Source organism: Lipotes vexillifer, unplaced genomic scaffold, assembly GCF_000442215.2.
Source record: "Lipotes vexillifer unplaced genomic scaffold, Lipotes_vexillifer_v1.1 scaffold1209, whole genome shotgun sequence".
NCBI lineage: Eukaryota > Metazoa > Chordata > Mammalia > Artiodactyla > Lipotidae > Lipotes > Lipotes vexillifer.
The window spans coordinates 551,012-566,522 of record NW_006786251.1 but is presented as its reverse complement, the minus strand read 5'-3'; the positions used below and the strand labels follow the sequence as shown (position 1 = coordinate 566,522).

Sequence of the window (15,511 nt, the reverse complement as noted above, 5' to 3'; positions counted from 1 at the left end):
CCGGGGCACGAACCCGCGTCCCCTGCATTGGCAGGCGGACTCCCAACCACTGCGCCACCAGGGAAGCCCCGATCCTTGGTTTTTGTCATCTAGGAAAAGAAGTAATTTTAGTCTTAACGACTCCTTTAGGTCCTAACATTCTCATTTTGTGTGTTTTGACAGAGATGGATCCCATGTCACATTTACCGTGTAGTACTTCAGTCTCAAGCTCTTTTACATTAAAAAGGTACCAACATATGGAATAAAGAGAAAAGGCAACAGAAATGTGATCTTTTTCAACTGCCCCCAAAATCTGAACAGAAAAATATTAACCAGAAAGATTTCTATGTGTGTAATTTACAAAGATTTTTTCTTACACCTATAGCTTCCAATTATAATTGTAGCTATCCTTTAGCTTTTGGTTTCTCTGTCACATATGAAAGACATTTCTCAAAGCTTGTTTAAGTGATTCCATTGTCTATACAATGCCCTCCCCACTTATAAAACCCGTTCTCTGATGAGTCCACTCAGCCTCCCTAAAATTACGCTGACTTCAAGAAGTGAAGATTTGAAGAGAACACAGCCTCCTCTGTTTTATGAAGCCTGTAACAGCAGAGTATTTCAGTCTTTTAAACTTAAGCTCTTAATAAAAATGTTAATATATATAATTATATGTTAAGCTTAAATATATAAATAACTAATTCTAACAAAATTACTTAAAAGCTAACTTGCTAATGCATGTTCTAGAATTCTAGGAGACCAAAAGAAATAACCCTCATTGACTTAGGGAGGGGGGGTTGATGTTTCTATTGTTTTGTTTTAGTATTCTCCAGAGTAAAACTTCTCTACGCTTTCTCCCGCTGTCTATGCAGGATTATGTTTATTTTCTTCTGTCATATATAGAGGAGTCAACTTCTATACTGGGCAGCTATTATAAAGAAATGAGGTGAATTTGATGCAGCATGAGTGTGTCATATGTTAAGCATAAAAAGCAAGTTACAAGAGAGTATGTCTGGTGTGCTTTTTCTAGATGTTTCACTTTAGTGTCTTCAAGAAGTAATATCTTAATCATGGGACTAGCAAAGCCTGAACAGAGTATGGCTTTAACATGGTTCAGAAAAACCAAGTTAAAGATTTCTTCCCCCTAATCCCAGCAAATGTGTGGGAGGTGACCGATTATGAGGACTTCATATAGCAGGCCACATGCTTGCAAATGTGCTAGATAACAGTAAGTAATTTGGATTGCCCATGTGGAATTTTCAAAGTGGTTCATACTTTTTTCATGGCCCCTATTGAGCTTAAGGTTGATTTGTGGATAATTTAGGATTTAGACAAGGACTTATTTTCTTCCCTAATGTTTCCAGAGTCTTAGAAAAACTATACTAGAGCAGATTTGGCAGATTTTCTTCTCTTCTTTCATCTGATCTACAAGAAAAGTACAAGCAGCGGGATTAAGAAGTTTTGGATACCTAAGCCAACTTCCCTACATCTCTGGTTTGGTGTCCTGACACTTTGGAAATGGGTGATAAGTTTGATCAATGGTTTTCAATAGATATTTCCTTTCCTTTCTCTCTCTTCAGAACTGCCAGCCAAGGAGCCTCAAGGTGTTTGGACCACATTCAAAGGACTGTGTATTGAAAATGGCTTCCTAGTTCTCTGTACTCAATTATTCTAACATCAAGAAAGACCTCTCTAAAGGCGGAGTAATGAAGACAAGCAGCAGACTGCAAGAAGCCGTCTGTAGGACCTCCCATACATAAGGTCGGTGCTTCAAAAGGCCTTTGTGGGGGAAATCAAGATTTATTCATAGTACTCAACTGTGCTGTAACAGGGGAGAATTACATTTTTCACTTCCAGTAAGAGTTGCTTCCTCTAGTTAAAAATACAGCCTTAAAAAAAACACAGCCTGATTTTTTTGTATGTCAGTCAAGTTAAAAACCTATTTCAGAAGTTTTTGCTTGGTTTGCATTATGTCATATACATCCATGCCAGGCTGTAACACTGAATTCTTAGTCACTGATTGATAACGAAGAACTGGTTTTCACTTAAAAACTGTTAAGGCTGAGAAGGGAGCCTTTTAATTCTTTCATTCTCTTTCGTCTTTATCTTACCTCATACTTCATTACAGCCTCTGGGGTTTCCGTTGAACATTTCATTTGATATGAACTATTCTCTCACCAAGGTAGAATCTTTGTTCACACATAGAACACTTCTCCAAGGAAAGCAGTGTACAAATGCCAAGAATTCTCGGATAAAATTACAACTGCCACATGTCAAACACAGGCCTAGACAGAATACTCGCTACCATGCAACGTGAGTTTTTCCTTTCGGTGGTGGTTTTTATAAGTTATCAAATATGCAAAGAAACATACAGAGCCATTTAGTTACCAAGCATGCTGAATTTTCCAAACCACAAGAAAGGTTCTAATAATACAGCATTGCCCCATACTGATCTGGCTTCGGGATACCTTTATAATCAAACGCCGGCGAATAACTCGGGTAGTGACTCTCCGTTCTTCCTCTGAGCTTGAATCACTCTCACTGCCTTTCAAGTCCTGAGTAAATGCATTTTTAGTAGAATTTTACCATCACATTTAAAATAAAAGACATTCTGAGAAGGGAAATCAAGAAAGAATTTTTTACTGGCTGGTTCCCCGCACTTAAGGAAAATCATGATGTATATTTGCGGAAATCTTAAAAAAAATTTAAGGGGAAGGAAGTTTTGAGCAGAATTCTAAATGAAATTACTCTGTATGTGTATGTATATATAAATATATATAAAGTATACATAAATAATAGATATAATTACCTTGATCTTTACCTGCATATGTATATGCACATATATACTTATGTGTATATATAAATGCGATGCATATGTAAATGCATAAGTATATATATGCAGGTAAAGATCAAGATAATAAAATTGTAAATTATTAAAAATAACAGTGAGGGAGACTTTGGCATCAGAAACTACATACATGCTACTAATTATTAGTTTGGGGAAATAATATAGACTTAAAGCTAGTTTAAAAATAAATATTATACATTTGACATGAATGTATAACCTTCCAGTTTCAGGCCATCTTTCACTTGATCTACAGAAAGAGGCATCGTATTTCTGACTTATGTGATATTTTGGTCAGATTTGACAACTTTATCAAAAGCTATTTTGAACTTTACGAAGAGTATACAATTTATATCAGCATAATTTGCCAGGAGATTTTTATCAGCATAATTCATACCTAATGCATAATCGGAACTCAGTAGGAGTTTATTCAAATGAATGAAGGAATGTAAAAGATGTGAAAGCCTGAGGTCTTATTTTAAAGAACTAATATGAAATTAGAACAGAGACACTGCACAGACAAGAATATAAGTTCAGATAAGAATACAGTAATTACACAAAATATTACTTTTTAGGAAATAAGGATGGGAATAAGGAAAAACTACCAAGTGATAAACAGTTCGTAAGTCAAAGGGAAAATTATCTTCAGCTCCTCCTTAAACATCATGGTCAAGCGTATACACCGAATAATTTTATTTCTAAATTTTAGTGGTGGAGTTCTGAAAACAATTCTAGTATTTTATTTTCTAAGTGTACTAGTTACCCCAAATCTGACAGTCCCAGCGATAGAAACTGTAGTTAATATCCATTGGAAAAATCAATGGCAGGATTGGTAAAAATAGGAAAAAAAATAAGTAAAATTGTTACAGGAGGTGTAAGTGTTAGCAAATATTATTAATGAAATGTTAGTCAAATAGATAATAAAGTAGGCCATTCTTCACCAAAGGCAAACTTAACCAAATATTTTAAAATGTTATAGTAATATCAGCCTTAACTTTGTAGGAAATTTCATCTGAACAAAATGCCCTACTGAATAATATGGTATCAAAAGGAAATAGTTTTCAAGTTTCTTTCTCCTTGCAAAGATACTGGCTACTAAATTCCCCATTACTTTAAACTTTTTTTAGAAAAGGACCATAAATTCAGGACACTTAGAATGACCTAAATATTGTGAAAGGAGGCCCTACTATGGCTCAGGAAAGCAGAAAAAGGTAAGACGAATTCAGATTGCAAAAGAATTACTAATCAGCATTTAGCAATTAATAGATTAGATGAGGCAGAAGAGAAAATTCAATCTGAATTATCCATACCCAGAATCTTAGACTGGGGAAAGGTTTTTCACTTGAAACATTTAAAAGCAGAAGAACATATGTTAATGCAAACACTAACAACAAACCTAGATGTCATTTATAATCCTATCAAGAATCATCTGAGACCAGCCCCTCACATTAAGAAAAAGTGGCCATTTGGCTAATGTTTGTTTCCATTTTCTCCATGGAGTCTCTGCCAGTCTTAAGGTGAAGGGTAGAGAGAAGATGGTAGTAGAATCTTGATCAGGATTCCTTTTAGAGGATTCTCTATGCAGTGGCACAGAGGGTAACTAGGAGACCGAATGGAATTTTCTCAGTACTCCTTGCCAGGCGTTGCGGCATGTAAAGAGGTGGAAAGCAGCAGGATTTTTACCTTGTAACAGCAGGCAGTCATCCGTTTAAGGGCTGCACCCGGACTTTCGACCTGATTTTTCAGGGGACAAAAAGGGGGCTGTTTTCTGAGATCATACATCTGACGACCTAGTTGATCACTACTGTACTATGGTCTAGCCACAAAAAGTACATCCTGGACATCTTCGAATTTCTTGTGAGGTCAGACTTTTATATTCCAGAAGCTTTAACTTCACTATGAATTGCTATGCTCCTGAAGCCTTTATGCATTGGAGTAGGACCAGGGACCAATGCTAAAGGCACAAACTCATTTATAAGAAATCTCGAAAACATTTTCTAACAGTAATTATTTCCCATTACTGACGAATTCAGCTGCATTTCCATTCAGGGTTAAGACTTTCTTTTTCAAATCCTCTTTATGCCTTCTCCGTGGTTCCCCAATGGGCAATATGTAGGCACAGGTATACCGTCGAAATGCTTACTTACATATTTCAGAACTTCCCTATCGATTTTTAATAGGTGTTTGCACAATACATTTTCATAGTTAAAACATCACTATGTTACTGCTCCCCCCTATATTTTGCAGGCTCATTTTAAAAGGGAACATTCCATCCAAAGTCATATTGCTTAAACATGCTAAGAGTTAACTAAAAGGCAGAAAGCAATACTCAAAACAGCACTTGTCAGGAAGGAAATGAAAGGAAGTCCTGAGGATTTTATTTCCTCTCACTTTCCCTCCTAACAAGCAGGAAAGTGATCCAAAAAATAGCCTGCAGGAGGGAAAAGGAAAGGATGTGATTAGTTAATAAGCTGATAATTAGCTCCTGAGTGATTAGGAGTTTACTACATTTTCCTAAACCTCAAATTAATCACAGGCTCATTATTTTACAAAAGATTTGTTTCTTTTCTTTTCTACCCAAAACACTGTAGAAGATCTTAAGTAAACTATAGATGTTTTAGGGAAAACTTCAAGTACTACTATTCCGAAGATGTAAACTCTCAGTCTATTTCTACTGCGTAGTTCATGAAAAGACACAAAAATGGAGAGAGCAAAAGAGCAGTCAAAAATATAGGAAACAGAACTGATCTTAATTTTCTTGTATCCATCTATGAATCACAATTCCAATTAAAAATTTTTTAATATCTAAAAATGCTTACCCTCAAAGGATAATGAAATCTATTAGATGGTAGCACAAAAACATATAAGTACAAAAAGCAAACAATTATATGACAGTAAGGTTTTTTAAATTATTAAAAACAAATATTAAGATAATTATCAACTTAGATATAAACATAATTAAAATGATACTTTTAATGATGCATTTCTAAATGCCGTCAGCCAACAGTAGTACACCCACCTCATTTTAGGCTTGGGAACTGTGTTTCTTCAGTTTTTAAAACACCCTTCCAGGCAACAGACCTTATAGGATAGAACTCTTTGATGGGTCAATGCTAGTGACTCTTTAAATTGTGCAAAAGAACCAGAAAGGGTCAGGATAATTATCCTCCATCCTCAAGAAAGAAGACTAGGTTGGGAGTGAGGAAACCTAAATCCCAGACAAAATTAAAACTGGACCTTAAGCTACTTACTTAACATCGCTGTATTCTTTTCCCTCCTGAAAAACGGCTACGAAGATGTTTATTCCTTTTTTCTACCCAATGAAAGAAGGGATGACAAATAGCATACATTTTACTCATTACTTTCTTTACCCCCATTGTTAGCATTACAGTTTTCAATCACACATCGATAATTTGGAAGTAGTAACGAACACTGGGCCCAGTGCTACAAGATTATCAAAAGAATCGAAGCGTCAGTACTTGCAGCTTAAATGACAGCACAGTGGAAAACTAGATGACGTACCTTTTGCTCAGACCCATTGGATCCCTCTTCTTCATGGAGGTTAAGCCTTGGCTTGCCATCTGCAGGAGGAGTCCTACTCATCTTTTTCATACTGACAGGCACACAGGGTTTAGGCTCTTCTATGACAAACTTGCTGGTTTCTTCTAGAGCTTTCTGATACGCCGCTAGTGATGATGCTGGTTCATCAACACGACCAGAACCTTGTATTTTTGGTTTCAGAGTTTCCTTTGCACTCTGTTTCCCTATATCATTTTGGGATTCTGAAAAGTAAGATTTTGCCTTTGCTTCTGGAGTGACTTCTGCATGGCTTCCATTTGCTTCAAATTTTCCAGGTTCCCCTCTGAGATACGAGGTAATGGAATCTCTACACTGGTCAGGGCTGCAATAGAGAAGATGTGGAAATTTATAATGGTAACATATGGCTGCAAGTGGGCTTCAGAAGCTCTAAATTTTCAACAGCCGTGTTTTTAACTACTTTTAAAGACATACAGTAGAAAAGCATGAAAAATCTGGTCATCAGATTTCAAACTGTGAGGGCCTGTTATGGGTGTGGGTGTGGGGTGAGGAGATGATACGCAGGCTCCAGGCATCCTCTGCACTCCAACTCCCAAACTAGCTGGCTGGCTATGCTGTCACTGTTTTGGTTTGGTTTTGTTTAATTGTACTGATACAGCTCCTTGGACTCTGTACCTTTTAAAAAGTAATCCTGAGAGGTTCATGGACATACCCAGAGTTCCAGACCCGCCAATCTAAGAGAGGAGGAGACCTCAAAATGCTTTTCTAGTGCCAGTGAAAAGACTGATGACAAAGAACACAATGAATTCCTGTGATGAGAGCTCTGGCATCCCAAGAGCCCTATGTTCCAGTCTTTGTGTTTCCAATTGTGAATCCTACCGTCATGCTTTTCCCGCCGTGGAAGAACCGTGAGAACCTTACTTGGGTTCTCATCTTTCTCCACTCCTGACCTCCGCTGACTCTCTCTGGTGATAAAGGGTGTGGATGCTCACCTGCTGCTTCTGCTACCTGTGAGGACTGTTTTCCTTTTGACTCTTAAAAGTCTTTCTCTTCCATTACTTTCTTTTAAATTGGTCTCTAATTTTTACTAGTTCCCATATAGACTTTTACTTTATGTTATAGTTTGTATATTGTTTTTATTAGCACCTTTGCTTATTACCTGTAGAATTCCGAAGGCAGTAAAACTAGTGCAATGTTTTCTATGTACAATATATGTACTATGTATATGTATGTGCGTATTCTTATAAATCAAATCCTGATTAAACCCCTTTATCAAAAAATATTAATAGCACATCCTATTCCGGATGTTTAAGGACAAACAGTCCCAGCATACTGTGAAGACCCTGTACGATAACTGTAACTCCTAGCTATATCTAATTTTTGTTATGCGACTATAAATTATGCGATTATATCTGAACCTAGACATCAAAATTAGTACTATTTCTTGTCTCCATACTCTATTCTGTAGGCTGAACATAGAATTCACTGATGCTCCCGTTCTTCAAAAGGAGTTTTGTGAACTCTTTGCAAATGTTGTCACCTCCCTCTTTGGGAATTTTCATTGAGCAAGAAGCTTATCAGCAATATGAAAATATTAAACGTGGTTATAAAATAAGCTGTATGAAAAGAACTGAGGTTTATCACTAGTTACCGCTGAAGTAAAATATATTTTATGTGTGCATAAATAAAATAATGCCAGCTATCACTGAGAGACTGTTTGTACCAGTCATTGGGTAGGCATGCTACAGGCTTTCTTTTTCAATCTATAAACCTGTTTGAGGAAAGTAGTAGTAGTCTTATTTTTAAAGCCAATTACAGTGGCGTCCTTAGAGCTCAGAAATTAATCTGAAGTCGAAAAGTGCAAACCTAATGGTGGTGGGGTTTGAACCAGTGTCTGAAGGACACTAGCTCTTACCCTCCTAGAGGAAGATCACTGTAAAAAGAACCAGATTCATGATTAGGGAATTATTTTGGTTATAAACAAATTTCTATCATGCCCATATTATTTGGGGGTAAAGAATTACATACGCCATATTGCAAGTTATATAAAATATTCATGTAGGAAAAAGGAAGGCTATATGAAGTGTTAGTTGTTTTTCTTAGTACGATAAGGATAGATGACTTTTTTCCTTCTCCGCATTTTTCTGTGACATTTAAAAACACGTATGTAAAAGAAATTCACCAAAATTTTAGGGGTGGTTACTGCTAGATGATGGCATTGTATTGGTTTTTTAAATCTGTATTTTAAAATTTTGTATAATAAGCACATTTATGTTTGAAGTCAGGAAACAATAGAAATGCTTATATTTCTAAAAGACTTAGAATTCTATTTATTACATTATTTTAAATGAGCATTAATTTCTGGCTATGTGAAAAGAATAATACAACAGGTAATAAAGTAGAAAAGAGTAGCCTTCTAACGTAAAGAAAACGTATTAATCTTTAGCATGTGTATAACTTTTTGCATTTTACTTCAGCTAATTATCAGTAGTTTTAAGAATTATATTTGAGTTTAATGTAACTTTCCCTCTCCAGATTAGCAGAACGAACTAAGCTTTAAAGCATGTGTTATCCTGAAATTGGAATGGTAATTTAGAAGAACAGTAATTGCTAAAAAGCATATATTTAAAACAAACTACTGGAATTCCCTGGCGGTCCAGTGGTTAGGACTCCATGCTTTCACTGCCAAGGGCCCAGGTTCGATCCCTGGCCAGGGAACTAAGATCCCACAAGCTGCATGGCGCAGCCAAAAAATAAAGAAAGGAAACAAACTATTAACGTGTAACCTGCATTTCACTTTCCTTTTTCTGACCCAGAGCCATACCTGTCATCCAGTCGATCTAGTAACCCACCAGTTATTCTTCGAGCTTGAGCAGGGGACTCTAGGTTTCCACTTGATGTCTCATTCTGCCAACCTGTAATTGAAGACATTTCCAGTTCTGCTTGCTGAACACGTTTAAGAATAGCCTGTACTTTTTCTTCTGTCATCTCCTCAGACTCTACTCCTTCTTCGAGTTGAATATCCTCAAATAGAGATTTGAGTTTTTCTTCCGTCATCTCCTCATCAGGACCAGATTTTCCTTTCTCTTGCTGCTCAGAGCTCACTCCTACTTTTCTAGTCTGTTCCAATGGCTCTGCTGGTTTAACATCTTTTGGGACCCCAGCCATCCTTCCGAGGTATTGAGGATACTCACTCAGACATACATTCTCCAACTGGCTCTCATGTACATCCACTGCTTCAGGTATTTCTGTCAAAGGCATTGAGTCTTCAAGTCTGCTCTCTTCCAAGGACGTGTCTTCTGCAGTTACGACGGGAGGTCCGTCTGCTGAATGCTCTACGTTTCCCTGGGAAGGCACTACCCCATCACTCAGTCTACTGGGGGTTCTAAGGGGAGATTCTATGCTAGAGAGATCGCTAAAATAATCATCTTGCTGGAAAGGGGTGGGTGGTGTGTAGTGCAACCCTGTGGGAGTTTCCAGTTCCACTTGAAGGGGAGGATAACCTATGGAAGACAGTACATTTGGACTGACTGGAATGAATTAGAGCACATCAAACAAAAACACATGGAATGACTTAAATTATATTAGGTATGAAAACGTGTGATGAATTACAGAATAATGTTGATAAATTTATTGGTGTAGTTCAAGTATATGTAATACAATGAAATAAAAGACGAGTGCAAGCTACAATAAAATAGAATACTAGTTAATTAAGATATAGATTGTTTATCGATTTTGGTAATTTTAATAGAGTAACTTAAATACCCAAGTTTAATCCAATATAAAGTTAGCTGTCATTACGTAAGATACATTTATTGTATGGCCAAATTAATATCTTCCTACTTTTAGCATGCAAAATCCACATTGTGGTGGACTGAATACAGCAAGCCACAAGAAACCAATTTTTATAATCAATTACTTATAACTTATTTTAAGAACTGTACATAAGAGTGATGCTACCCAACTCTTAATTCTTATTTCACATGAAATTTACAGCAAAGAAAAATGAATTTAATCTTTGGAAAGAAATGACCATTAGATTTTAGAGCAGTAGTACTGGGGAAAAAATCTAAAAAGATGTCAGGAAAAGGATTTAAAAAGCAGATAAAGTAGAAAAGACTCCATGTCAACTCTTCAGGTGTCATAATGTGACAGAGAGGAAAGGGTTGTGTACGCATGGAAGTCTTGGTGAACTTGGTGGTAGGGGTCCACTCAGAAGCATGAATCAAATAAAGAGAAAAAAGAAATGATACACAACAGAGACCGGAGGAAAGCCATTGGCAGAGAGCCCTCTGAATATTCATGACAATGCTATGACACAACAGAGGTTTACTAACCAGCCTACACAAAGGGGAAGGAGGGAGAAATTGCCTTGTTTTAAACTTTGCTGCGTGGACTAAGGGAGTTATTTTTCTCCTTCAGCAGAGAGAAAACTCAACAATGGTCTGGTCATGGTGAGGAAAGGAAGTTTCACAGAAGTTCAACGAAGAGGAGAGACCGGAACAAAAAGGCAACCAGGCACACTTTCTGACTTATTGGTCTACAAAACTAAAGCCTAATTTTTCCATTAGTCCAAGATAAATACCAACTTAGCTTTGCTTGTAAATTCAAATTACTATAGGTACGTGAACATTTTTCTGTTATGGTCACCCATAAACCTGAATATTGAAGATTTGTCTAAGACTACGTGAGGTTTATAATCTGCACAAGTAAAATTTACTTCATAAACATAAATTTCCCTAAGAATTTTAAAAATAGAGAAAATAAAATATTAGGATGTAGCAACAAGAAGCCCTTGTGGATTTATTTAATGATACTCTGATTTTAAAATGTTAAGTGAAACTTTCAATTCCATTGAATACTTCCATTGCTTTCTGATGATCTTGTTTGTGAAAACTACTTTTATTAAAAGTTTCCCAGTGAAGGATATTAAAATATTCTATAAACTTGGCAAAAACCCAAAATTTGATATAATACTGGTCTGTCTTTATCTTGTGCACAGAGAGTTCGGTCATCAATATATGGTCTCACATATAAGACAAGGCCTTGAAGAGAGCTTTTTTTTCCAGGTTCTGTGATATATATAAGCTTAAAAAGAAACCACTTTTGACATTATTACCCGCATGTTTATGTTGTGGGGATAACAAGGTACACTTTAAATTTTCTGTTGACTTTAGTAAGCAGAAACTTTCTAAGAATTTGAGACGTTTTGTCACATATGCAGAATTATAAGTTATTGATTATTGGTGGTCTAACTTTGCTCTTTAAAAATGGAAAGAAAATCACCATATTTAAAAAAAACATTGGAAGAGTAGAAAAATATCCCTAGCTCCTCTTCTTGCCTCCATAGCATCAACCTTTTTTTTACTCAAAATTCATTATAGGAATAAATTTCCATTTGTGAACATCTTGAAAAACATACTAAGATATTTGTCCTACTTTTCTTAATACTTTGTTGAAAAAAGCCCCAATTTACATAATGAAGGGAAAATGACACTATTATCATATAAATTAAGCTAATGTAAAAGAGGAATTATTATATTAGTGACATCTATGCTCATTGAATTAGAAGTTATGCTACCTTTTATATACGATGGGTCAAGCAGTGTTTTTCCAAACAAAAAATGGCAGCATATGAAGTTAAAATAATGCTAAATAACGAAAACGTCTGTTTGAGTGATACATTCGTCTCTTTCAGTACACGCTTAAATACTTGTTCTCAAAACAGTAATTAACCATTTTACTTAACAATTTGTATAATAGCCCACAATTTGGTTTTACCTAAATAGGAATAAAAGAGTTCCCTAGTTTTTTAGGTTAATATAAAAATGACAAAAGCAACATATTCTCTAGATCTTACATTTTCTTCCAGTCGGTCATATAAAATATTTGAGATACCAACTCTTTCAGTTAACTTATGCCTTTATATACTTCATTATTTGTATTTTATATAACAGAGACATTTATCAAGTTTGTTCTATCAGAGTGTTTGTCTGCAGTCTCTGGCAGAGACTATGCCGTGAAAATGAGAAATTAAGTCAAGCAAATCATAATTTAGTTGGTTTTACGTGACTGCCTTGTCCTACCGCACTTTCAAATTTTATCAAATGATTAAGTAAATATGAACACTAAATTCAGTTACCATCCACAGGGTCATGGAAAACATTGTTCTCATCTGCAAAACTTCTGGTGCCTGAAATATTTCCATAATCAAATATTGGTCCTTCTAGCAGAGTCACTATATCTATTCGATTAATTTTTGTCAAGACCGCAGTTAAGGCATCAGCTGAAAGAGGAGGGAAAAAAAAGGTTGAAAACCCAATTAAATTATTTTCTTCTAAGTCATCACAATATCCACACAAAGGCGTGGCTCTCTTGACCCTCCTAGCGTCTTAGTCCCGCCTCACTGCACCTCTGCAATATTCACTATCCAGAGGGCTCAGAAAGCTCACCGCTCCAGGGAAGATACGTTAGGGTCTTAAGAATCATTTTGTGAAGCTGTGTGTGATGACAGCCACATTCGTTCCATCTCTGTAAGGCGCAGAGCAGATAGGCCTCAAAACAGCGAGACTCCTGTTAGTTATAAGGGGCTCTAGTAAACACATTCCTCTCCTGTTAGACTGTCAAAATAGGTCACCCTTGTATCTGATGCTTAGCATTAATGACTTACTAAGGTCAGGCTGACCCAGGCAAACCCCCAGTAACTGATTCCACATCGTTATGGGTTGGCATTTGTCACAGTATAGCACCACTCCGCTACAACCACCTAAACCACACAAAACCCAGGAATACTGGGGAGTTCTCTGCCATCACAGACCAGGCTGGATAAAATGATTTGATCCTATCCTTTTCTCTCTTACCTCCCTGCACATCCATTTCTGGTCATAGCAGTAATTTCACATTGTTTCCCACTACTGCCCCATGATTGAACAGCTAGAATTATATTTTCATTTTTGATGGTCACAGAGACAAATGCAAAAAATGCAAATATAGACAAAATGCAAAAAAGCCCCTACTACTTGCTTCCTAAAAAGCTTCCTAAAAGACAGAAGTTTAGAATATTAGCACAAAATTAAACAAGTATAGCTTCAAAAGACTTGCCATTACTTTATGATCACTGTGATTTTATTAACAGTAGGCTAATCTGAAATTTTAGACATATGCAATTTTGCAAGTTAAAGTAATATAATTTCAGCATACTTGTAGCATTTTTTCCGTCTCTGGTAACCCATTTTTTTAATAACATGAAGCTTTGAGAAATTAAAGAATTTGGATTTTCCACACGTATTTGATTGATTTCATCCACTGAAAAATTCAGTTCCCTTGCCAGTTCTGTAGAAAAGAAAAGGAGTTACTAAGATTTCATATTGTACTTTTATCACATATATTTCATAAAAGTAATGCTCAACTGCCCCCCCCCCCACCAAAAAAAAAAAAGGAAAGGATTTTATAGTAAAACCCAAGTACAGCCTTGGGCATTAATCTTTATATACTTGATTTCACAGGAAAATACTGATAATATACAGGCTGTGACTTATCTCTCCTAAGATAATTCCTTGGTTATAATCAGATTCCTTTTGGAGATTATTTTATAAAGATTCTTGCTCTGTTCAAAGAGGATGTTGCTAGATTCTTTTAACTCAGCCAAATTATTGTCTGCAATTTGAGCAAACTTCATACAAGATAGGTAGGGCTGTACAATTCATAAACATGGCACAAGAGGGGCCGGTAGAGTTTTCTCTCGGCAGCCTTCATGAAGCAGATCTTTTACTCACATAATACGCTATTCTATATGCCTTCAAGTCTCATCAGTGCCACTTGGGAGGTTAAATGATGACTCCAAGCCGGATCATTGTCTATGATATGCTGTCACTTGTGTAAAAAGTAAAAGGGAGATAAGCTTTCTGTCCAGCTAAGTGTATATAACCATACACTCAATCTTGTAAATGCAGAGTGTGTCTTCGGAAGGATACATATGATACGCGTAGTTGCCTTGGGAGAGTTAAACTTGGGAGTCAAAGGTGAGAAGGAGACTTACTTTTCACTGTATATTTTTTGTACATTTAAAAAAGATGTGTCAGGTGTTTATTACCTTAAATGATTATAAAAAGTAAGAAATGGGAAAAAAAATCCATGGAAAAGGAATTGGACGATTCTATCCTGCTTAAGAACCATTTCCAGCAGTTTGGCAAAATGTATTCAGAGGCTCAAAAAAGTCTGTATCCTCTGACCAACTGATTTCACTCCTAGAAATCTATGGTGGCAGTACACAGGGCTGTACACAATTATTTACATACATGAATGCTCACTGTGGGCTTGTACTACTGAAAAATTGAAAACAAAGCATGTGTTGAACAAAAGGAGAGAAGTTAGTTAATGTAATGCAGTGGCTGGCAAACTGATCACAGCCCACAGTTAGAAATACATTGCATATCATGATGCTTATATAAATGAAACCACATCTTTATGGAGCAAAACAACCTTACTGTATGTGACAGACAGACATTTTCTTTTCCTTTTAAAAACAAAAACAAAGCACGAATTGATTTCATGACTCACTAGTGCATAGCGACCAACAGCAAAACACCATTGTAAAGTATGGCTATTGGATGTTATTTGTCCATTAAAACCAAGATCAGAAAGTAAATAAAAAAGCAGAAAATTACATTGTGTATATAACATTTTGAAAGCTTTTTATTAAAAAAAAAAACACCAAAGTACACTAAGTTGCTTGTTAACAGTGGTTCTGAGGGATGGATTTAAATTTTCTAAATGCTAATTTTCCTAATAATCTTCATTGAGCATATAGTAATTCGAATTAGAAAAGTTAATTTTTTTAAGTGCCTTATCTCTTTGTGTTTTAAGGGAAGTAATCCTTCCTGCCCTCATGACCAAACCATATCCTTTGTCTAGAGACTCAGTGAAGAGCAAAGACACATTGTCACTAAGAATTTTACAGTTTTATGACTTTGTTTCGCTATTCGTTTCTTTTGCGGTACGCGGGCCTCTCCCTGCTGTGGCCTCTCCCGCTGCGGAGCGCAGGCTCCGGACGCGCAGGCTCAGCGGCCATGGCTGGCTCACCGGCCCAGCCGCTCCGCGGCATGTGGGATCCTCCCGGACCGGGGCACGAACCCGCGTCCCCTGCATCGG

General features: G+C 36.5%; 1 protein-coding gene across 2 annotated transcripts in view; it reads right to left on the bottom strand.

Annotated features, from left to right (window-relative positions):
- ANK3 (ankyrin 3) overlaps window positions 1–15,511 on the bottom strand; it is a 322,709-nt gene that overhangs the window by 6,180 nt on the left and 301,018 nt on the right. Inside the window, exons 15-19 of one of the 2 annotated variants that reach the window (XM_007458434.1) lie at window positions 13,562–13,693; window positions 12,504–12,647; window positions 9,556–9,864; window positions 9,186–9,276; window positions 6,347–6,725 (exon numbers count right to left, since the gene is read on the bottom strand). In XM_007458434.1, the coding sequence (XP_007458496.1) occupies window positions 6,347–6,725; window positions 9,186–9,276; window positions 9,556–9,864; window positions 12,504–12,647; window positions 13,562–13,693 (1,055 nt within the window). The remainder of the gene's footprint in view (window positions 1–6,346; window positions 6,726–9,185; window positions 9,277–9,555; window positions 9,865–12,503; window positions 12,648–13,561; window positions 13,694–15,511) is intronic. The other variant, XM_007458433.1, reaches the window with a different exon arrangement.